The 20,614-nt window shown below is 35.9% G+C and overlaps 1 protein-coding gene across 3 annotated transcripts in view; it reads left to right on the forward strand.

Moving 5' to 3' along the window:
* The window catches only part of GK (glycerol kinase), a gene marked incomplete at both ends in the record, with an annotated part of 34,683 nt that extends 14,270 nt beyond the window's left edge, over positions 1-20,413 (forward strand). For 2 of the 3 annotated variants that reach the window (XM_082304908.1, XM_082304909.1), the window contains 11 exons: positions 809-844; positions 1,444-1,511; positions 3,107-3,149; positions 3,838-3,918; positions 5,802-5,880; positions 7,768-7,864; positions 9,546-9,630; positions 12,559-12,679; positions 14,479-14,622; positions 15,576-15,656; positions 17,134-17,225. In XM_082304908.1, coding sequence (XP_082161034.1) covers positions 809-844; positions 1,444-1,511; positions 3,107-3,149; positions 3,838-3,918; positions 5,802-5,880; positions 7,768-7,864; positions 9,546-9,630; positions 12,559-12,679; positions 14,479-14,622; positions 15,576-15,656; positions 17,134-17,225 — 927 coding nt within the window. Of the gene's footprint in view, positions 1-808; positions 845-1,443; positions 1,512-3,106; positions 3,150-3,837; positions 3,919-5,801; positions 5,881-7,767; positions 7,865-9,545; positions 9,631-12,558; positions 12,680-14,478; positions 14,623-15,575; positions 15,657-17,133; positions 17,226-20,372 lie in introns of those variants that run through there. The other variant, XM_082304910.1, reaches the window with a different exon arrangement.
* Between the last annotated feature and the right edge of the window lie 201 nt (positions 20,414-20,614).

Below are 20,614 nucleotides of genomic sequence, written 5' to 3' on the forward strand. Positions count from 1 at the left end.
AGGCTGTTCAGTATTTGTTTTTATAGTGAAGTAAAAAATACAGCTACTGGCTAATAAATGTTGGCTGTCTCATTTTATAAATGAGAAAAGTGGGCCATTCTGCCTACAAATATTCATTCTATTATAGTGAAACCTCAGATTCATGCAGGGGTTTTTAGTGCACTTATAAACTCAATTACCTTAAATCCAGTTAATTAAAATGAGAATTAAAGAAAAAAAGATTCAGATTGGAAATACACTTGCCTGGCTTCACTGAAAATGCGTTTTCACAATTGCACAAACAATTTAAAGAAAGAAGTAAAAAATGGCATGATATAAATTTCTTATGTTACCTATTGCAAGAATGCAACTGAAAAACTACGTGGTAGTGTTTGGAAGAAATTCTATATGAGACTTAAAATGCTGTATCTTAAAATGAGGCATCTGTCTTTGCTTAGTGTGTCATCACGATCATGTTTTTTTCTAGTCACTGCACCATTTTTTCACCTTGCATTTTGCACTTGACACTGACTGCACAGGTTACACTGAACCTAATTTTCCGTACACTATGATTTCAGCAAAATTTATGTTAAGAATTGTTGAGGTGACATAAAATATACCTGTAAATTTCCCGCTCTCTATTTTTTAGTGTTTTACGCATGAGCTGCACTAAGCTGATGTTCAATGGACACCTGAACTGAACTGTGTTGCTTACGTGACCCTTCTTTGTTTTCCTTTGAGCATTACAAGTTTAGCTTCTTTTTCATTGCCTTAGACTGTAGTCATAGAGAGCTAATTTGGAGCTTTTCTTTCTCTTTTTGCGAATCAGAAATCTGGAGCTTTGACAGGTGTACCAATTTCTGGGGTAAGTCCTACTTCAACTCAGGTTCTGGCATGAGAACCTGATACTGCATGAACATATCTTCACTGGAAAAAGCTTTGAGATGGGTGAATCCTGCTACAAATTAAGCTGATGTTTTTTGAAATTGAATTATTAGTTGATTAGGTTCTTCATTATTAAGCTAAGGTCTGGCTGTGGAAATACAGCTGACAGCTTTAATGCATGTGGGTAGTGCTGTTGGAAATTTGGGGTCTCTAAGTAAACGAGTAACATCACAAAATGGAAGCAAGCTCTGCTTTATATATAAAAGGAGTTCAGTATATACATAATCCAGAAATGTGGGGCAGATTCTCAGCTTTTTCCAATACAACATGCATAAAGATAGTAAATTTTGATTTTGATTTCTTTAAATTGTCCACCATAAATAGCATGACACATTTCATTTGCAGTTCTTGTGAAGGGAAGAGTAATAAAAAACACACGTTGTCTTTATAGATTTTTCCTCACTTTCAGTTACCTGCATGCTCCTAATAGATCATAGTTAAATATATCTGTTCATGTTCCTTTTTCATGCATGTGATTCATGTGCAGACATTTGCTAAAAAAAAAATGCCTTTTTTCAGTGCTTGGGTGACCAGTCTGCTGCTCTTGTTGGGCAAATGTGTTTTCAAGACGGGCAGGCAAAAAATACGTAAGTTATTATGAAAGTTGTAAGATAAACAGTACGTTTATTTAGTATTTTGTTCTTTTTAGTATTAGTTCTCTTTTTAGTATTATGTTCTCTTTCATGCTAACTGCCAAGTGCTTTTGTAGTTGCCGCATAACTACAGCTCTACCTTTTGACTGTGTTGACCTACAAAGTAAACAGTGTCCTGACTTTTATCTAAAACAGTCAACATATTAAAGTTAAATGGTTTGTGAGTTATATTTTGGAACAAAGTCACTGTGAGGAAATATCTGTGTGACAAGAGGTTTTTCGTTTTAAAATTCTCCAAAATACAGATTAAAACAGTTGCAGTATCATTTAAATTGTGACCTGAAGTTAAGCAAATACAGACCGTGTGAGTTAGATTGCATAGACTTGAATGACAAAAAAACCGCAGCATTGCTGGATGGGAAAGGTTCATTTCAGCTGCGGTGCTTAGTTTTGCTTCTGTGTCAAGCTCAGTGTGTAGAATTTTACATTTGTTTTTTTTCCTATTTCTCAGCCTCTTAGTGTCCCTTGTTTAAAATAGCTGATCAGTTAAATCAGGCAAGTGGTGTAATCAAACATTCATTTCAGGAAAAGCTCTCTGCTTAAATGACTTACTGTTCCATTTACAACCGTGTGCTTAACTGAGCATGTAGGTATATACACAGTATTGGACTTTCACAGATTTAATTACACATTAATCTATATTTGTTGCTAATTAACCTTCACTTTTATATTTATACACAAATTTAATGGTTAGTGGCCTTCTAGTTTAATAAAACAAACACAGTTCTAAGTAATATTGTTACAAAGTATTTTTATAACAAACACTTCTATAACACGAGAGACCTTTTGAAAACAATCCAGCTAAACCAAAAGGTCAAAGTGAGATTCTTTTAACCTATTTGCGTTACTGCTTTACCCTTTTTCTCTCCAAATATAACTGAAGACTTCCTCAGTACTATTTTAAGCTATTAATTTTCAGGGTATTAAAAAGATAGGGAACTCAAAATTTCTTAGAATAAGTTAGAGTGGATTATATGTATTTTGTCCTCCTTTTATTAAACTGTGTCCTTATATGTGTGTGTATGCACACATACATGTGATGTGGTCTTCAAATGAGAAGCATGCCATTTTTAGAAATTTTTGAACTTAATATGTTTAAAGAAAACCCTCTTCCTTGTGACAGTAACAGTTTATTTTCAATTTTCTTTCAATTTTCCACTTTAAAAGCTTGAATTTAATATTGTGAAATATTTATTTTATAAAGTAGCTTCATAAGCAGCTTAAATTGAAGTAGGTAAACACTGCCACCAAAGAGGAATTCACACTTAGTTTTCAGCCATATCTGCTCCTTGCTCAAGTATTATACAAGAAATAGCCAGAGACAGAGGTGCGGGACTAGATTTTTCAGCTGCAGGCTGCATTTAAATCAGCTTTTTGACAATGGTTTTGTCATGAGTTATTGGTAACATAACCTTCAAGGGGTAAAAAGTGGTGTCTTGATTCTCCACAGGGGAGTTGGATTCATGAGTTGCAGTAACAGGTTATTCTTTAAACATCCTGGTTTTAACTTTCCTTTGCTTTCATGCTAGGTATGGGACAGGGTGCTTCTTGCTGTGCAATACAGGTCAGAAGGTCAGTTGCATTTTCTGGTTGTTCACTTTACTTTTACGATCTTTATTTAAGTTCTTGACTGCAGCTCTATATTAGCCTTTCTTAAACTTATTAGCAACAATCATATTGCTAGAGGTAAGGAAAAGTGCATACTGAAATCTGAAAGAATAGAAAGTAATAATTTGTTCAAGGTGTTTCAGTAAGACTTTGTTTCCTAGCTCCTTAAGTTTCCAAAAAGAACTTTCCATAGCAAGTTTCTTGCTCTTTCGTTGTATATGTTTCTTAACCTCACCCAGAAGTGTGGAGTGTTGTTACTTAACCACATGCTTTTCTCCTTGTCGTGGCTATTTTATTTCTTCCCTTCATTTTCTCCCATTGTTTCTTTGTAGTCGTAGTTGAATAAATAATGCAAAGCTTTTGCTTCCTTCTCATTCACATCTCCTTCTAAAGACTCCTAATTCCTTGCTATGAGGAGGCTGGAAAGATCTGAGAGAGCTTGTGGAAACAAGAATTAACACCAGCAGTCTGAGGGTTCTATCTTAGGTGTTTATTTAGAGTGACTGATAATTTACTTTGTTTAAACTTTCCATATTTAATTTTTTTTCCAGTGAAGGTTTTGTCTCTTGTTTATTATAATTTGAATATAGTTATTTAAATATTTTCTGCCTCTGTCCATGCTTTACCTTTTCTTTCCCCTTTTCTCATTTAGGCTGTGTTTTCTGAACATGGTCTTCTAACCACAATAGCTTACAAACTGGGCAGAGACAAACCTGTTTGTTATGCACTAGAGGTAAGTACAGTAATTTCTTCCTTCTTCTAGTGATACGTGTTCCTGTTTACTTCTGTTTTCCAGTATCCTTATGTTATCTTCAGTTGCATGGAAATCAAAATAGCTTTGTGTTATAGCTTGTGTGCTTCAAGGCTTATGTGTGGTTTTATATTTTTAGGGCATGATGGCTAAAACATTTTTTCTTTTACACAGTCTTTCAAATCTTTAATAAACGTTATAAATAAATAAAAAAGAAAAATTTTTACACTAAAACTGCATTTAAAAAAGAGGGAAAAAAGTACTACTGTTTCAGTTATCCTCTCATAATAAAAGGCATGACTAAATGTTTTTGTTTTTATTTCATTCTAATGGATTTTTCTTCTAACTTTTAAAAATCTGAATCAAATTTCTGGGACAAGAATCCTCTAACAATTGAGCTTTTTTTACCTACTAAGACTTAGGTGCCTACTTCCAGAATTTAGTTCCTCAGTTCTCCACACAACTTTGAGGACATCCAAATTCTGTAGAAAATTGGATTTTTACTATCTTTTACTATCTACTACTATTTTTACTTCAGGATTCATTGTTCTAAAGCTCTGCTTCTGAAACACAGATCAGCTGAGCACCTATTTGGCACCAAAGCCTCATCAGGTTCACTAGAATGATTATTGTTCCATCTGTGTTGCTTAGTGGGCTTGATCTAATAGTTATTCTCGAAACACTCATACTGAATCCTCTGCTGCCATTGAGCTTTTGTAGAGAGCCTATGTTTTCCATGTGAAGCAGACAAAGACAACACACAGGATTTTCTTCACTTGGAGAATAGTTTGTAGCTTACAGTCCTTTAATAGGACATGGGAGGATGTGTTCTTTTCCTTTTCTTTCCCTAAGGAAAGTTTATCTTGCATTTGCCATGTTCTGGCAAACTTTGGGGGTTTCATTTTGTGCAGGTGTGTGAGGTATTTGTTTTAGTTTTAACCCATGTTCTTAAACTGGAACTGTCTTGAGAGTGGTTTGTATTTCTGCGTGCTGAAACATGTGTATGTATACTTTGCTTCTTCCTCATCTCTGTCTTTAATGATATTGTCTGAATACATGGCATCAATGGAAGATATTAAGTGTTCTTTCTCCTGTTTCCATGCTAGAATCATCCACAGTCTGCTGGTTGAGACACTTTCCAGAGAGGCAAGAAACGTGGATTCAGCCTTTTCTTTTAATTGAACCCATATCTTGTAACTGTAATAGCTAGCTGGTTAGAAAAAACCCTGCTCCTTCTAGCAATGGCTTTGAATGAAAATATAATGCTGCTCCTGTTTTACTCGAGGCTTAGTCTAATAGACTTGAGACTGTCTTGTAGAGAAGTCCATTTGGACTTTGGAGTGAGGTGGGCGCCATGCCGTTCATCTGTGATATGATGGAGCCATTCAGGGCCATTTGCTGAAGGGACAGAGTAATTGGCTGGCAAATGCAAGTGCCTAAATCTTCTGTCTGTCTGGGCATTTGTGTTTAGACTGATTATGTCTAATCAGTCTTGGTTTTATAAATCAAAGCATAAAAATCTTAATTTGTCAGAAAAAGAAGGCTGAGGCTACTGGACCTCATGACTAAATTAGAGAGACAAGAAGACTGCTTAGGAAATGTCATGGTAACTCCCGTCCATGGAAAAAATCATGCAATACGCACCTTTTCTTCATGGAGCCTGTGTAACAGGCTGCCATTTTTACATGGCAGTCTCCAGCTGCCAAGAATCTTGTGGTTTGTGAGCATTCTTGGGAGTGCTTTAGGCTGTGACTGTCAGCCTGCAATTGGAGGCCACAGCTACCCCTCCGCTCCAGTCTTCTAAAAAGGAACACAAAGCTACCAGTTGTTGTCCCCTAATGTTGTAATGATTTTGTTTCCTTCAGGGATCTGTTGCAATAGCTGGTGCTGTTGTTCGTTGGCTGAGGGACAATCTAGGTATCGTTAAGACTTCACAGGAAGTTGGTGAGTATTCACAATTTGGAGCTGTTCAGTTTTTTAAGTTTTCTTTTCCAATGTCTTGGTGTCTCTAATGTTGAATGAAAGCTCAAAATGTTGAAGTAAAGAAAAGCTGGAAGATGCATATATTTTGCTGTGTTTGAACAATTTGTTTTGCATCCATGAAATCACTGTTCGTTGATATATTTATTTCATACAGCATATCAATACAGTCTTTGAAACCCTTTGTCAGCTTTATTCTGTTACAATCTGTACTTTTTAGTAGTTTCCCTAGCAAGCAGATATTCGGGAAGATACTATACTTACAGTGCATTTCCTCGTTTCATACAATATTGAATTTTCCAGAGCCAAGAGTATTTAAGTCTCTATTAAAGAACCCAGAGCATATTTGATCCTAAACCTACATATTCATTGCTGTCATAAACATGAGAATCTGAGGCCCTACATATGCAACAATTTATGTAGAAGGCTTCATATCCATTGAGTTAGGGACTTCAGTTTGCAAAGCTGCCTCTTAAATGAATTGTGAAGGATGGTAATCCGTTTTGGCTAAGAATATAGTAATCCTTTAGCATTTGGGTAGCTGATGTTTTCTGCTGGAGCTGAACTGAAACAAGCAGGTGTGTGACATTATAGAAACTAGGAATATATCAAACTGAAAAAGGAGAAAATGTTGGAAGCATTCAACTGTAACAGTTTGAAAGTGACTGATTTAATGAGATTTAGGATTAAAAAGCAATTCATTACATATTTTTAATAATTTGATATCTTATTCAAAGGTGGAAAAATTTAGAATTCAAATTTTATGTAAAACTTCAAAGACTAAGCAAAAACTTAAAATGTCAGTCTGTTTTTCTATAAGAAAACTTTGCAGATCATACAGAAGAATATAAACTACTGTGACATGAATTAGCCAGCTGTTGAAACACTACAGTACCTGTTGGCTTCAAAAGTTTGAGTAGACCTTTGGAAGATTTGAGTCTCAAGAACTTTAATCTTGTCAGTGTTGTTAAAGTCATGTGAGACTTCGTCATCTTTTCTTGTTTCCCTGAACATGTCCTTCCTTGCTCCTTCTGTCTTCACTCCTTTTTTAAGTGGATTCTGTATAAAAGTACCATTTTAAAAAGATTTTTTGAATAAGTTTTCCTACCTCTCTCCTCTATTGCTGTGCTTCTCAGATCAATGCAAACGGAAGAAATTTACAAAAGCAGAAAAAAAGTACTTTCCTTTCTTGTTATAGGAAGGAGCTGCACATTAGCATTACTTCCATGGCAGTTCTAGATGTTTTAATATAATTTTAAAAATTACAAATACTTTAATATTGGGGAGTTCAGGTACCCAAAGTTATTACTCAGATATTAAGAAACTTCAGATTTCCTTATAGCTGGCCTTGTGATTATATACGTAAGCTGAGAATTTAGACCTCTAAATCCATTTGAAATTAATGGAAATTTAGTTTTTAACTCCCTTTGGTCTTGATCCAGTTTCACTTGCTTGCCTTGACTTAAATGCACGTAAAGTGTGACCTTTTGGACTGCTTTGAAGGTTGCATTCTTTACCCACAGGATACCCTTTGAAGACCTCACAGAATCTAGGTCAGAATATCGAGTACACGATTTTGGTTTTCAGTTTTGATTTTTCATTTTACATTTCACACAATGCCCTATGCCCCATCTTCCATTCACATTGTTGCAAATGGACAACTAGTTAATGAGGAGCAGAGTGCCAGAGTTAGGTATATTTTCTAATTGTATGTGGCTTGATTATTTTTGTAGCTACCTAACGTATTTTGAATGTTTTCCCTATTTAAATAATAAGACCTTTAATTGTCATATTTAAGTGTTGGTTCAGTTGTGAAAAGCTAAGTGAAGACTGTTTGTGTGTGTGCATTAGAAAAACTGGCTGCAGAAGTGGGGACTTCTTATGGCTGCTACTTTGTGCCAGCATTCTCAGGACTGTATGCACCATACTGGGAACCCAGTGCAAGGGGGTAAGGATCTGACTAAATGCTGCATTTGCAGGGAGATTTAATGATTCTACAAATACTATCACTAGTCCTTCCAGGTATACAAAATTGTTCTTTTTGTTCCTGTGATGTGTCTGGATACATCATTCTCTGTGATATCTTCAAGCAACTACTGTGTTTCTCTTTTGTATTGAGTCTGTTCAAAACAGCAACTGCTACTGGGAGAAGAAGGATTAGCTAGCTCAGCTACTCACCATCCTCTCCCTCTCGCCTCCAAAAAAAAGGAGGTGGGAAGCAGGGAAAACATTTGGGCTGGGTTGTGCATTTCAGAAGACAAGTACAAGATAGTTCTATCATTCTTGCCACTAACAGGGCCAGCTTTTTCCCTTCACTCATTTCTGGTTCTGAAAGGATTTTCATATCACTAAAGAGAAAGAGGAGGTCTGAATACCTGTGAGCTGTCAGGCAACAAAAGTAGAAAGTGAAGAATTCAGTGCTGATTAGTTTTTCTGAGCTCAGTTTCCCATGGCCACTGCATTCACTGTCTCAAATGATACAGGCTACTTAATTCCTCCTCAGTTTTCCTCCCTCTCCTGCCCCTTACGTCCAGCTTTCTTTCCAGTCTATTGAACACTCTTTTCTCCTCTCCTTCCAGTCCCTTTCCTGGTTCTTAAGACTTAACTAGCTGGTACTAGTTAGAACTACTAGTTCAAAGAATAACCTTCTATTTGTCTTTTCTGCTATTGTGAGCTTGCCTACTGTTGCTGGAATCGCAACATGCCATGGGAGTCACAGAAGCATAACAAATTTAAATATGAAATAACTTTCCTAAAATGAAAAAAGAAATCTTAAAGAATATCTAGTTCCCAAGGTTTTGAGTAGTTGCATCTTTAGAACTTAGAGGCTATTTCTATGTAAGAAAGAAAAAAATCATTGTTAGATGTTTTTACAGTTTTTCAGATCACAGTGCTTAACTTTTTAACTGTTAAAAGCTGATCTTTGGAATGGCAACAACTAAAAATGTCCTTTAATATCTTTGAACTTGCATGTATCCAGCACCAAATATAGCAGCATTTCTGTGTAGTACGCTACTATTCCTCACATGTTGAAATAGAATAAAAGCATGATTATTTGCTCTGCAGTTCAGAATACATTGACAGAATTCAGCTTACTCATGGTTAGATGTAGCATAATATCCATATCCAAAAATCTCTCTGAAGGTGCAGAAGCAACTAATGATCAGAATAGATCTGAAAACAATTTTGAGCATTTAGAGCACAGCACTGATCCAGCTGGGCTTTTCCTTAAGAAATCAAAGCACTAGAGAATTTATTAAGATTTTAGTGGTAGGTGATATGATTTTTTAAAGAAAAATCAGCCTCAATCATACATTTCCTTTTCTTAAAGGAATACTAGAATTTTGCGTGTGTATGTGTGTGTGTCTGTGTAGGGGTGAATATGCACCCATTTGCATGCAGATTGGCAATACAATTTTAACTTATGGCAATTGTATTGATTGAACACTGAAAGCATGTTTGTCAGGATAACAGGGATGAGAGAGTTTAGATTAAAGAGAAACAAACTTTTTTATATCAAACAACAGAACTGCATGAGCTTTGAATTAGAAGGCCTATGTCTGAAGTAATGGTGTATATCTGGTAAAGAAGTATGTCCTAACTGTTTGGTTTTTTTTTCTCTTCAACAGTATTATCTGTGGCCTTACTCAGTTTACAAATAAAAACCACATCGCCTTTGCTGCATTAGAAGCAGTCTGCTTTCAAACACGAGAGGTAAAGGCAAATTGAGTCCTAAGTTAATCGTAAATTAGTATGATAACAGGGACTGTAGCTCTTCAGGAAGAGAGGATTGAAAAGATTTAACAAAGATTAATCATATGCTTTATATCGTACTTGAATGCTATTCTTTTCTTACGTGGTGCTAAAGTTTAAAAATTGTTCCTGTGGACTTAGCTACAATGATCTGGTTGGGTGGTACATTATTTTGTGGCAATCCAGCTTTTTATCAGCACTTAAAATAAGGTGAACAGATTTTGTGAATATTTTGAGAGGCAGACCATAGAAACATTAAAATTACAAGGCCAGTGCCATAACTAAAAAGTTGCGTTAGTTCTACAACATAGGAGACTACATTTTATATTTTCTGCTGTGATGGAGATGGCTTATGTGGCTTTCGGTACACAAGAACAAAAATGAGTTAAAGCAAGACAGCAGCAAACATACCAAGGGAAATCTGGATTCGCTTCCAGCCCATTACATCTTGCATTGCCTTAGCTAGCATTCCACAACAGCAAACCTAAATTCTCACAGAAGAAATGAATCCTCCAACCAAATCAAAGGGGTTGATGTCAGTATGTTCTGAGCATTAGAATCTTTATATGACCATCTACTATCAATTTACGTTCCCTGTGTTCCATACAAATACAGGAGAAAATGCAATTCCTAGACCCCAAAGGATAACAGTCAAACCTTAATTTGATTGCATGTTTTTAAACTGCTGTTATTTAAACATATTGCGTTTTAAAATAACACCCAGCTAAAACTGTGTGAGAGGAGGAAAACAGCTTGCTGTTTCTGTAGTGACATAGAACAGAGTACTCATGTGGAAAAAGACAGAAATTTCACCCAGGCGTCTGCTTTTGAAGCTATGCTAACAGCCTCTGAGTCCTCAGAAAGTTGTGAAGGAGCTTGGAAGTAGCATATATCTCTAATTCTGGTACTAGAAGTCAGGGTAAAGTTACAGGGAACTGAACTGATAGTCTAGTTTGTTGTCTGCTCCTCTCTTTCCTTGTCCCTCCTCCCAACCATTCCCTCTCATGTGACAGCTCAATGAACTTTCCAGCAGAAAGTTATCCCTCTTTTTGCTGGGCTATTTTTCTGCTGGATTAATGACCTCAGCTGCCTTGCAGAGGGGTGTAGCAAATGTCAGAACAAGAGACAGGGCATGTGGCTGGGAGCAGCAGGGAGGGGATTAAAGCTCTCAGACTGAGTGAGGGTGAAGTTAACTGTTTGAACAGATCTAATACTTCCTCATACTTTAGTCAGTGTGCTGTTATCACAATGACAGGAGTGCCTGATTAGGTCTCTGGACATGCTTAAATTAACAGATTAAGTCCTAGTGACAGATAAAATATATGTTCATTTTTCAAAGATACATTGTTAGTTCTGTCTTGTCAGAAAAAAAGTTCTTTTGTTTTAATTCCAGTTAAAATTGAAGTCTTTTGTATCTTTCAGGAAAACCCTCAAATTTCATTGTCATTGTATTTTTTGTTTGGTTTATTGTGCCATCCAATCCTTCTAAGTCTCTGTTCCGTGTTATCCAAAAAGCTCCTTCCTTGTGCAGGCAGATGACACTTCTTACGTTTTTTCTTCCAGAAGGCATTATGGAAAAACAAGCAATTTTTCAGTTCTAAGAGCTGTACAATGCTGTCATTAGACAAAACTTGCATACTTGGATACCTTGCTCTTCATCCAACCTCAGTACAATAGAGACAGCAGCAGCATGATCATGATTTGTTTTATTCCTTCATCCCTTCCTGATTTCTAGCATTCTTTTCATTTTTTTAATCTCTACTGAGTGCATAGTATGGTCCAGCATGCTCTTGCACAGTGATAAACAAAGCCAGAGCATCCAACAGTATGTGTATGTAAAGCTGAGATTATGAGGCACTGTTGAAGTCCTGAATGGTAAAAATGGCAGATGAAATCAGCATAGACAACTGTAAGATGATACGTGTGAAGAAAGTAAGTGGTGGGGAGCAGTACTAGCTTAACACTGCCAGCAAACTTTGCTGCTGTGCTGTGAGTCCTCTTTTCCAGGTTATTTCTAATGTATTGAACAGTGCAGGCCCATAGACAGATGCTGCCACCATGAAAACTGGCCTTTTACTCTTACCTTCTAATTTTTAACCATTCTTTATCCTGTGGCAGTTCTTTTAGTTCCTTTAAAGATTTTCTGGCAAGGGACCTTGCTGACTTACTTTCTGGGAATGGGTAGAACCTACTGGACAACTCATCTCCATATAGTTTTTACTGCCTTACAAACCTACAATTTTTTTGTTCTTTACATTTATTTACAGCTCTCCACTGTGCCCAAAAGAAGGAAAAATAATTTTACAAAAAATTACACTAACAGTTTGTTTTTGCAGTCTATCTCATGTAATGTAAAATTCTCAATTTTCAACAGCTAATTGAAAATATTTCAAGAAGCTGCTCTTTCAAAACAGTTCAACATTCAGCAGTTCCTATTGAAGTGTCTTCCAGATTGCCAGTTCAAACGTTTTAATTTTTCAATTCTTTAATGCATCAAATTAGAGAAAGTATCTAGACAAACTGTAATCAGCTGAAGGACTCCATTTAGTATTACTTCTTCCTTTGTTAACTTTGATAAATGTTTTAGTTGTCATCAGCTTTTCTTCAAAATTCTTCTTCTGAGACCATATAAGCAACACATAGGCTAGATACAGAGCATCAGAGGAGAAACATCTCCTACACTAGGATTTCTGTAATAAATAGAATGCCTTTGCCATATATTAAACAAAACTGTGTTGTCACTACCTCTGTTTTGCCCTTTTGATATATAGGGGCGGGGAATTATCTACTTAACACTCCAGCGAATGCTGAATTATCAGTATTTTACACTCAGGGGGCATCATGGATTTCTCTGCAATTAAATCATAACATATATTGCTCTTACTTAAGATTTTAGATGCCATGAACAAGGACTGTGGGATACCACTAAATCAGTTACAAGTAGATGGAGGAATGACCAATAACAAAGTCCTCATGCAACTCCAATCAGACATTCTCTGTATTCCAGTAGGTAAGATGAAATTACAACTCCTATTGTCCTTTTAAAGCTGAAAACAACGTTGGTTTGCAACAGCTAATGAGGGCAAATTGGATGTCTGTCTGTGTTGTTGTTGCTGGTCTTTTGCTACTGTTTGAGAATGTTGGGGGTTTTTTCAGAAAAAGTTTTTAGATCTTGCATCCAGTTTTGAGATTCACTTTCACAGAGAATCACCAACTTATTTCTTGTGTTGAAATATTACAGCACTACAATTGTATTGAACTTTAAAGTTGTCATATCGATTTCTAAGCATCTAACAATTTTAAAATCAGTGAAATTAACGCTCTCCACCAACATGTTGGCCCTAAGAATCTTGCTCAGAGATAAATCAGAGCTTTGCACCTCCAACGCTCATGTTTTGCTCTTGCGTTTCAGCAAATAGCAAATACCCTTTTTTCGGTTCCCTTTGCCTGCACAAACCTTTGATTTCATTTACAATGTAAAAGAAGACCCACAAAACACATTGTCCATTCTGTTTCCTCCCACAGCAACAATGAAGACGGGAATAGAGGTTACAACAAAAGTGGGAATCTTGCAACCGGTTTTCTTGTCATGCATAATATGAAATACAAACCCTAGTGGGATTGTTCCTTTCTGAGTCAAATGGAAGTTTACAATACCATTATTCTGATCTAACAGCAATGCAGCCATTTTAGAAATGATCATGTAACACTTCTTTCACAGAAGCCCCCTAGAATAATAAAAAGGTTTTTTAGCTTTTGAAGGATGTGTTTCAATAGACTAAAGCTCTTTAAAGACCTCACTTGAAACCTGGAGCATTTCAGTGTCAGTGAAAAGGATGCATCCTTCTGAAGACGTGTTTTAACACCTATAGCAGAACCAAGTTGCCAAGTATTGTAAGCTATACATTAACATTCTTAAGGATGCAGTGTGTCACTGAGTAACATCAGGATATTATACATCTTCATCTATACTGAAGACTGATAATTTGCTGCATAAATGTAATAATCTTGCCTAATACGCAGCCCCTAGAAAAGAATTTAGAAAAACACCATGTTATCTCTTATGCATAAATGTAAGACACTTCAGTGGAAAGTTTTTAACTCTAGAGATATTATAGCTTGCCTTTAATAATACATAATACACAAGGCTCATACTATCAGAGCATATGCATAGTTAGCAGATGAAAGGATGTGATAATGAAATCAGATTTTAAATGATCCTCTGCCTGAAGCAGAGAAGCAAGCAGTTCTAGAGTTAATGGAACAGATGTACCATTGACATCTGAGGGGTGGGATGGTCCTCTATAACATCTGTGGACGGCAAACAAGCTAGTAAGTACAGGTGTGTAACCTCTTTTAAGATGCCTTTTCTACATATAAATGTTTTTAATAACACAGTATCTAGAAGATGGGAACAAGACTGATAACTTAGCCAATGACCACTGCTTTGAGGAGAGAGGGAGAAGACAAAAAAATAATATATTATTAACAGGAGTACTCTAAGGAAACTGATGGTTGAGGTCAGCAGCCCTGCATGTGGTATGAAAATGGGCAATTGCATGATTCAGTCTTGAAGGAAGTAGTGATTTGAGATATTTCAAAGACTTGGATGACTCAGAGGTGAAGTTAGCCTCATAACCATGTGAATGGCAATAGAATGAGGTTTGCAGTTGGTAAACATAAAGGAAGCATATAGCAGTTGTAGAAAATATTTCTCATTCTAGGTATATATGTAAAGCTTTAGTTCTGATGTCATCAGGGTGACTTTCATTAAAAAATCATCATGGCCTTCTCTGTGATTTACTTCAGTAAAGCCGTCAATGCCTGAAACAACAGCTCTAGGAGCTGCTATGGCAGCAGGAGCTGCAGAAGGAGTTGGAATCTGGAGTCTGAATCCTGGAGATTTGACAGCAGTGACATGTGAACGATTTGAACCACAGATCAACCCAGAGGGTAAAACCCTTTCATATTATCTAAGAAGTTGCAAGCTTAATATTTTATGCCCAACAGATCGGGTTTTTTCTTTGTTGCAGTCTAACATACTGATATAAAAATGGCTATATATGGATATCCTCACAAATGTTGAAGATCAGCTTTGTAGTGTTTGCTTTAGAGAAAAGTGTGTTTCATTTGCTGTTTAGTACATTTATTGACTAGTAAGATTGGAAAATGGTTAGAAAAACATAACTCCACAGGGGAATGTGTTGGGATTTTTTTCTTTCTGCTTTTTGAAAGCAGCTTGGCACTGGGCATTGCAATTAGTAGCTTTTGATTTATAGCAAGTAGAATCAAAGAAATCCTGTGCATTTGTGAGTTTTCACAGATGTAGAAAGGACAGACTGTCTGGTTTTGGGAGACTTTTCTTTTGGCTTTAAAAAGTCTACATTAATCATTGTTTTTTAGCTAACTATCTTTTTCATCAGTTCTTAAGTGCTTCTAGAGATGGAAAGCATGTACTTGACATCATTAATCCATGTGCAAGACAAATGCATTTTTGTCCGTTCAAATATTTCTTAATTTTTGGTATAGAATTTTGTCTTACTATTTTGATTATAATTACTGCTATAATCCCTACTTCAAGGCAGTATTTTCAACACTGAAGGGCTTCTATATGAATAGCAATTGCCTCATTTTGTCCTACTTGTAAATCTTCTTATTGGTGAACATGCAGAAAATTGTTTTTAAGGTTTATTTATCCTTACTGTGCATAACTGTGGGGTTTGGGGCTGTTTTGTTTTGGTTGGATTTTTTTTTTTTTAATTCAAAACAGCATTTTATAATAATTGTTCTGTGCAAACTATACTGCGCAGAAGAGTGGAAAGCTTGTAGTCTTTGCTTCTTAAATACTCGTAGTTGTATTCATATGCATTGAGAGGCTTTTCTGTTTGCTGATTTCTCAATTTCAGAAAGTGAATATCGCTATGCTAGATGGAAGAAAGCTGTGATGAAATCTATGGACTGGGAGACATCTGAAGCTCCTTCAAATGGTAAACCAGAAATTAATGCAGGTCAAGTGTTATTAATTAGCCAGTTAGCCTAGGTAGTTAATCTTGAGTTTGGTGACCTTTTAAGTTCATACCATCTCTGGACTATTCCAATGATTTAAAAATTATTACTTAAAACCACTGTGGAAACAAAGCAGGAAAATACATAGGTCTTCCTCTTGAAAGGCGGGCACAAGCAATATCTTGTAGGGCTCTAAAAACAAAGGGCATGACATCAAGACTAACTGCAGGTTTTGCAGAATAGCATTGGTTTACAAAAGAAAAAAGTCTTACCTGGAAGAAGAGATACAGCACAAATCTGAGACAGTGCAGGGATTTCATAAACTTTCTTGTACTTTAACCTCATGTTGCAAAGGAGAAAGGTTTCATCCTGTGATTTTTCTTGCTATACCTTGCCTTTATTATTTGCTGTATAGGAAGGAAGGATTGATAGCCACATCAAAATCGGTTTGACCCACAAGGGGTAAGAGCAAGAAGTTATCATTTCAAGTAGAAGGCTTTTTCATCTGTCAGGTGTGAATTAAATAAAACCTGCAATCTTCTGTAATCTATAATTTGAATTTATATTTCAGCACTATTTCAGGATAAGTTTTTAGTCCTGAATCATCCTACAACACATAATTTATGGGCTTTATCTTCATTTCATTTCCCTTTTGTTGGAAAAAACTACTAGAATGAAAAGTATTAAGTAAAGAATCCTCAAAATGTAAACTCCTCCCACAGTCCACAGTTGCAGCCCTCAAGCTGCATGAAGTCTTTTACTTTATTCTTGAAAGCTAAAGCTAAAATTTTCCTTTTACCATCCTATATGTTGGTTTAAGTGCTTTATTTAACACCATGGTTAAACAAACAATTCTGTCAAGGCTATTTGGAAGGGAAATAGGTAACTTAGCATGAGTAATAAGATTCACTTCAGTATTGTCCATTATGGTGTAGTAGCGTTACATCAAAACTCTCTGTTATGTATCCTAAAATCCCACGTGCTTGATGTGTATCTTACTTATATATCTTTATTTCCTTTTGAAGGATAGAAAATTCTGCCTTGCAGAAAATAAAACTAGATCTTGTTCTTCAGCTCATGTGAAAAGGGATATGTTTGTCAAAAGTTACTCTCAGTGATTTTCTGGTTTAACACTGCAGGGGGAAATGTTATTTTCCTTCATTCTTGCTTTGAAACTTTGTCTTCTGTCTGCTAGGATTATTTAAGGTTGAAGAATACTAGAAATGGGCTCAACCTAGATAGTGCTAACAGTGGAATTTGGATTTGAACTCTTATGTTGAGAGCCTGTTTTGAATTATTGTGGGGGTTATGCATAATCTTTTTTAGTTTTTCTGCAAATGTCACTACATTTGTTACTTTTTGCTGTTCATATGATTTTTAACACATATATTGCAATTTATATATATATTTCTCTTTTGATTTGCTTGACTGGAAACACCCTCCCCTGGATGACATCAGGTGACACTAGTATCTTCTGTAGTCTGCCTTTGGGTTTTTTTATTATGAGTAGCATGATAATGTTAATCGGAGCAAAGTACGTCTCAGGTTAGTTATTATATGAATTAGATCACTTTAAAAGCTATCATCTACACTAGTTTAAGTCTTGGGTTTTTTTTGTATTCAATCTGTTTATTTTTAGCAAAAATGACTGATGCTTTTTGTTGTTCATGCACACGAGTGTTTGAGGGTGTGAATTAGACATATGGTACCTAAGGGAACCAAGTGAATTCATCCTCATGTGCCATGAAACTCATACTCGTTAGATGCACATGAAACCTTGAACTCTCCCTTCCCTTCGTCTGGCTATGCAGACTGTATACAGTTTATAAAATGGATATAGGTTGGAGCAGCCTAGCAGAGTTTTGCATTGCCTGCATTATAGTGTGCATTGCAGTTAGAATAAGGTTCCATTCTTTATCCTGTATTTCTTCTCATAATGTTTAAAATTATTTTGAGGATCTTTTTTAAATAAAGTGAAGACTTTTGTTCTGTCCCTGAAAGGTTTCATGCACCCCTTTCATTTTTCTCGTCCCCTTGGAACTATTGTATGGTTAGAAATCTTCATTACTAAATCTATAGAATATTCTTTTTGTACTTTGCTCTTGATGGATAAATGAATTCATTTTGTGTAAAGAGAAGAGACCCTAAAAGGCCTATCTGCAAAACTGGGGAAAGGGACTGTGTGCATATGCAATGAAGATGCATCTTCAACCTATTAATATATGTTTTATTTTAAAAGAAAGTTCTTAATATGGATGACGGTGTTAGTTACTTATGCCAGAAGTAAGACATTTCATTAAGATATTCCTATGGTAAGAAAAAGAAGTTTATATGGTGATGTCATTTGTTCTTTGTTGTTGTGTTTCATAATTTCATTCCAAAGAAAATATTTTACAGTATAGCCATTGTTGCTGCTTAGTAAGCTTTTTGGGGGTGGTTGTTTAGTTTTCTTTCTTTGTTTTTGTTTTGGCGGGATGGGCGGGGGGCGTTAATTAAACAGACAATTGAGGACTCTAGCATGCTCCTGTGATGATGTGTTTGTATTTTGTTTCTACTCATTCAGCCTGAATTAACTATTCAATTGTCATTTTCCTTGCATGGCAGAGACTGTCTGAGCTTGTAGGAGAACTAAAATCAAACTAAACAAATGCTAGGCAAAAATCCCAGTGAACAAATGGATTGACATTGATTTACTAACTCTGGAATGTATCTGTGAATGAGAACAATCTTGATTATGAAGAGTAAAATAAAACCAGCCGTGAATAAGTGGGTAAATTTTTAACAAGCTGAACTAAGCAACTTGAATATTAATTCCAGGTCAGGTTCTTCACCACATGGAGGATACCTAAAATAATATGAAGATCAATGTTACGTGGGCAGATAAGCAACTTAAATTCTGGGTTTATTGCTTTTTAAAAACAACTAATCAGTAACCTGCATATAAATATCTAAGCTTGCACTGCTGGAACTCATAAAAAAAGATTTTTTTTCTCCCTTCCCTAAGCTTGTCAGTGCCTTTCTGACCCACAAGTGGAAAACACATTCATCTCAACTCACTCTGGCCTTCAGAACCCATTTTTGCCCTTGTTTTCAGATGACAGTAACTATTGATGTAGTTACTGTTATTATATGTATATGGTTACTATATATACCAATATAATTACTTTATATACCAATATATTGGTATATTATTTACATGGTAAGCTTGGGGACAGGAGAAGTTGCAATACATTTCCAGCTCTTATTTGTTTTGAAAATGATGACATCTAAAAAGGAATAGCATCAGTGATTATATGTTCAGGTTGTAGTTTTGCTCAGCTGTGTGCTAGAGTAGAACATGATATATAGAATTTGTGTTGCTGATTGGAGCAGGGCTTCTTCCCCCTTAGATATTTACTCTGGTAAGTATCCTTTTGCTTGTAAAAGCCGGAACTAGCTGACCAGACTTTCCTTCTAATTCAGTACAGGAACTCCATTAATTAATTTGTTACATTTTATCTTTTAATGAAACACTGGAACTCCAACGCAGTCATCAGTATAGTAGGTTTGAGGATTGAATCTACTGAGGATTGAGTTCATCCTTCATGTGCTGAAACAGCAGTAAGTCTTGCATGGCAGCAGTGCTGTTGTTGAACGTGTCTCTGTAGGGCAGAGCCATGATTTTACAACTACTGAAATGCGAAGGAAAAATCTGCTGCAGCAGAGTAGAGAACACTAACGTGGCAAAAACGCGTTTACAGGACTGCTAAACTAACTGCCTTTTCATGCAGCACCTGATGACTGAATATGAAGAACAATACTGTATTTCATTATATCATTTCATAATTTCATCAAAATCAGGTGAATTACTTGTACCTTATTTTATGATCTTCATTCTTCTTCTCTTCCAGGGGAGAAAGGGCCAATATTTTGTTTTATCTCACTATTAACACAAGTTGTGTGTATCAACTGGAGTCCTTATGCTAAGATTCTGTTAAGTTCATGCTAGTTTTGGAAGTGGACATCTGACAGATTTTAACATATTCTGTAGCTGTACTCTTTTTGGGGGGTGGGAGTTAACTGAAAGTGATACTATATTTTATTAGATTCAAATTTAAAGAAATGCCTTTGCATGATTACATTGGCACCTCTCAAGGTAGGGATTGGCTATATACGGGATCTTACGTAACATCTGGGGTATAAAGTTCTTTGACTTTATTCTCACAAAATAATGTATCGGTGCTGATAGTAATACTATATTCTTCCTGCTTAAATACCCTTTGGGTTTTTTTTAAGATTCTGTTTTTCCTTTTTAGTTTTTTGTGTTGTGATAGTTACTGCCAAATTGCATACTAATTTACATGTAGGGATCACTATGCAGTTCTGCAAGTTGGTTGCAATAACATTTCCCAAATTTCTGAAAGCTGAGCTCATATTCAGAAAAAAATAAGCTTAGAGTACCTTCCTTCAGTTCTTCTACTTGTTAAAAATTTACCCATCTTAATAGTGTGGTGTCTTCTCTTCTACTATGTGCACATCCCACACACTTAAATGCTGGCTTATCTGGTGTCACAAGATACATCTAATTTATAATTGCATTAACTGAAAACAAAAGATGGTTATACTGAATTCCTGTTATAGCTCAGCTGTGTTATAGAGTGTTATTAATGTTTTAGAGTAAATTCTATGTTACTAATGCACGTTCTTTCTTATTTAAGGTACTGGTAAATGAGACGACTTAGTGGACTCTCTGGATGCAGCTGATTTTTTTGTTTCGTTTTGTTGTCTGAAGAGATTCCACCACCAATGTGATTATACTACTTGCGTGACTAAATCCATTCGTGAATCCATCTGTTGCCAGTCTCTGAGTAACCTCCCAGTGGTACACTGAAACTTAAGTCTTCAGCCCTTCATTACTCTGCTCCCTTCACCATCAACTCCAACTGCACTGGAGGCCTTT

This window comes from Platalea leucorodia (assembly GCF_965183815.1).
Source record: "Platalea leucorodia genome assembly, chromosome: 2".
In the NCBI taxonomy this organism is placed as follows: Eukaryota; Metazoa; Chordata; class Aves; order Pelecaniformes; family Threskiornithidae; genus Platalea; species Platalea leucorodia.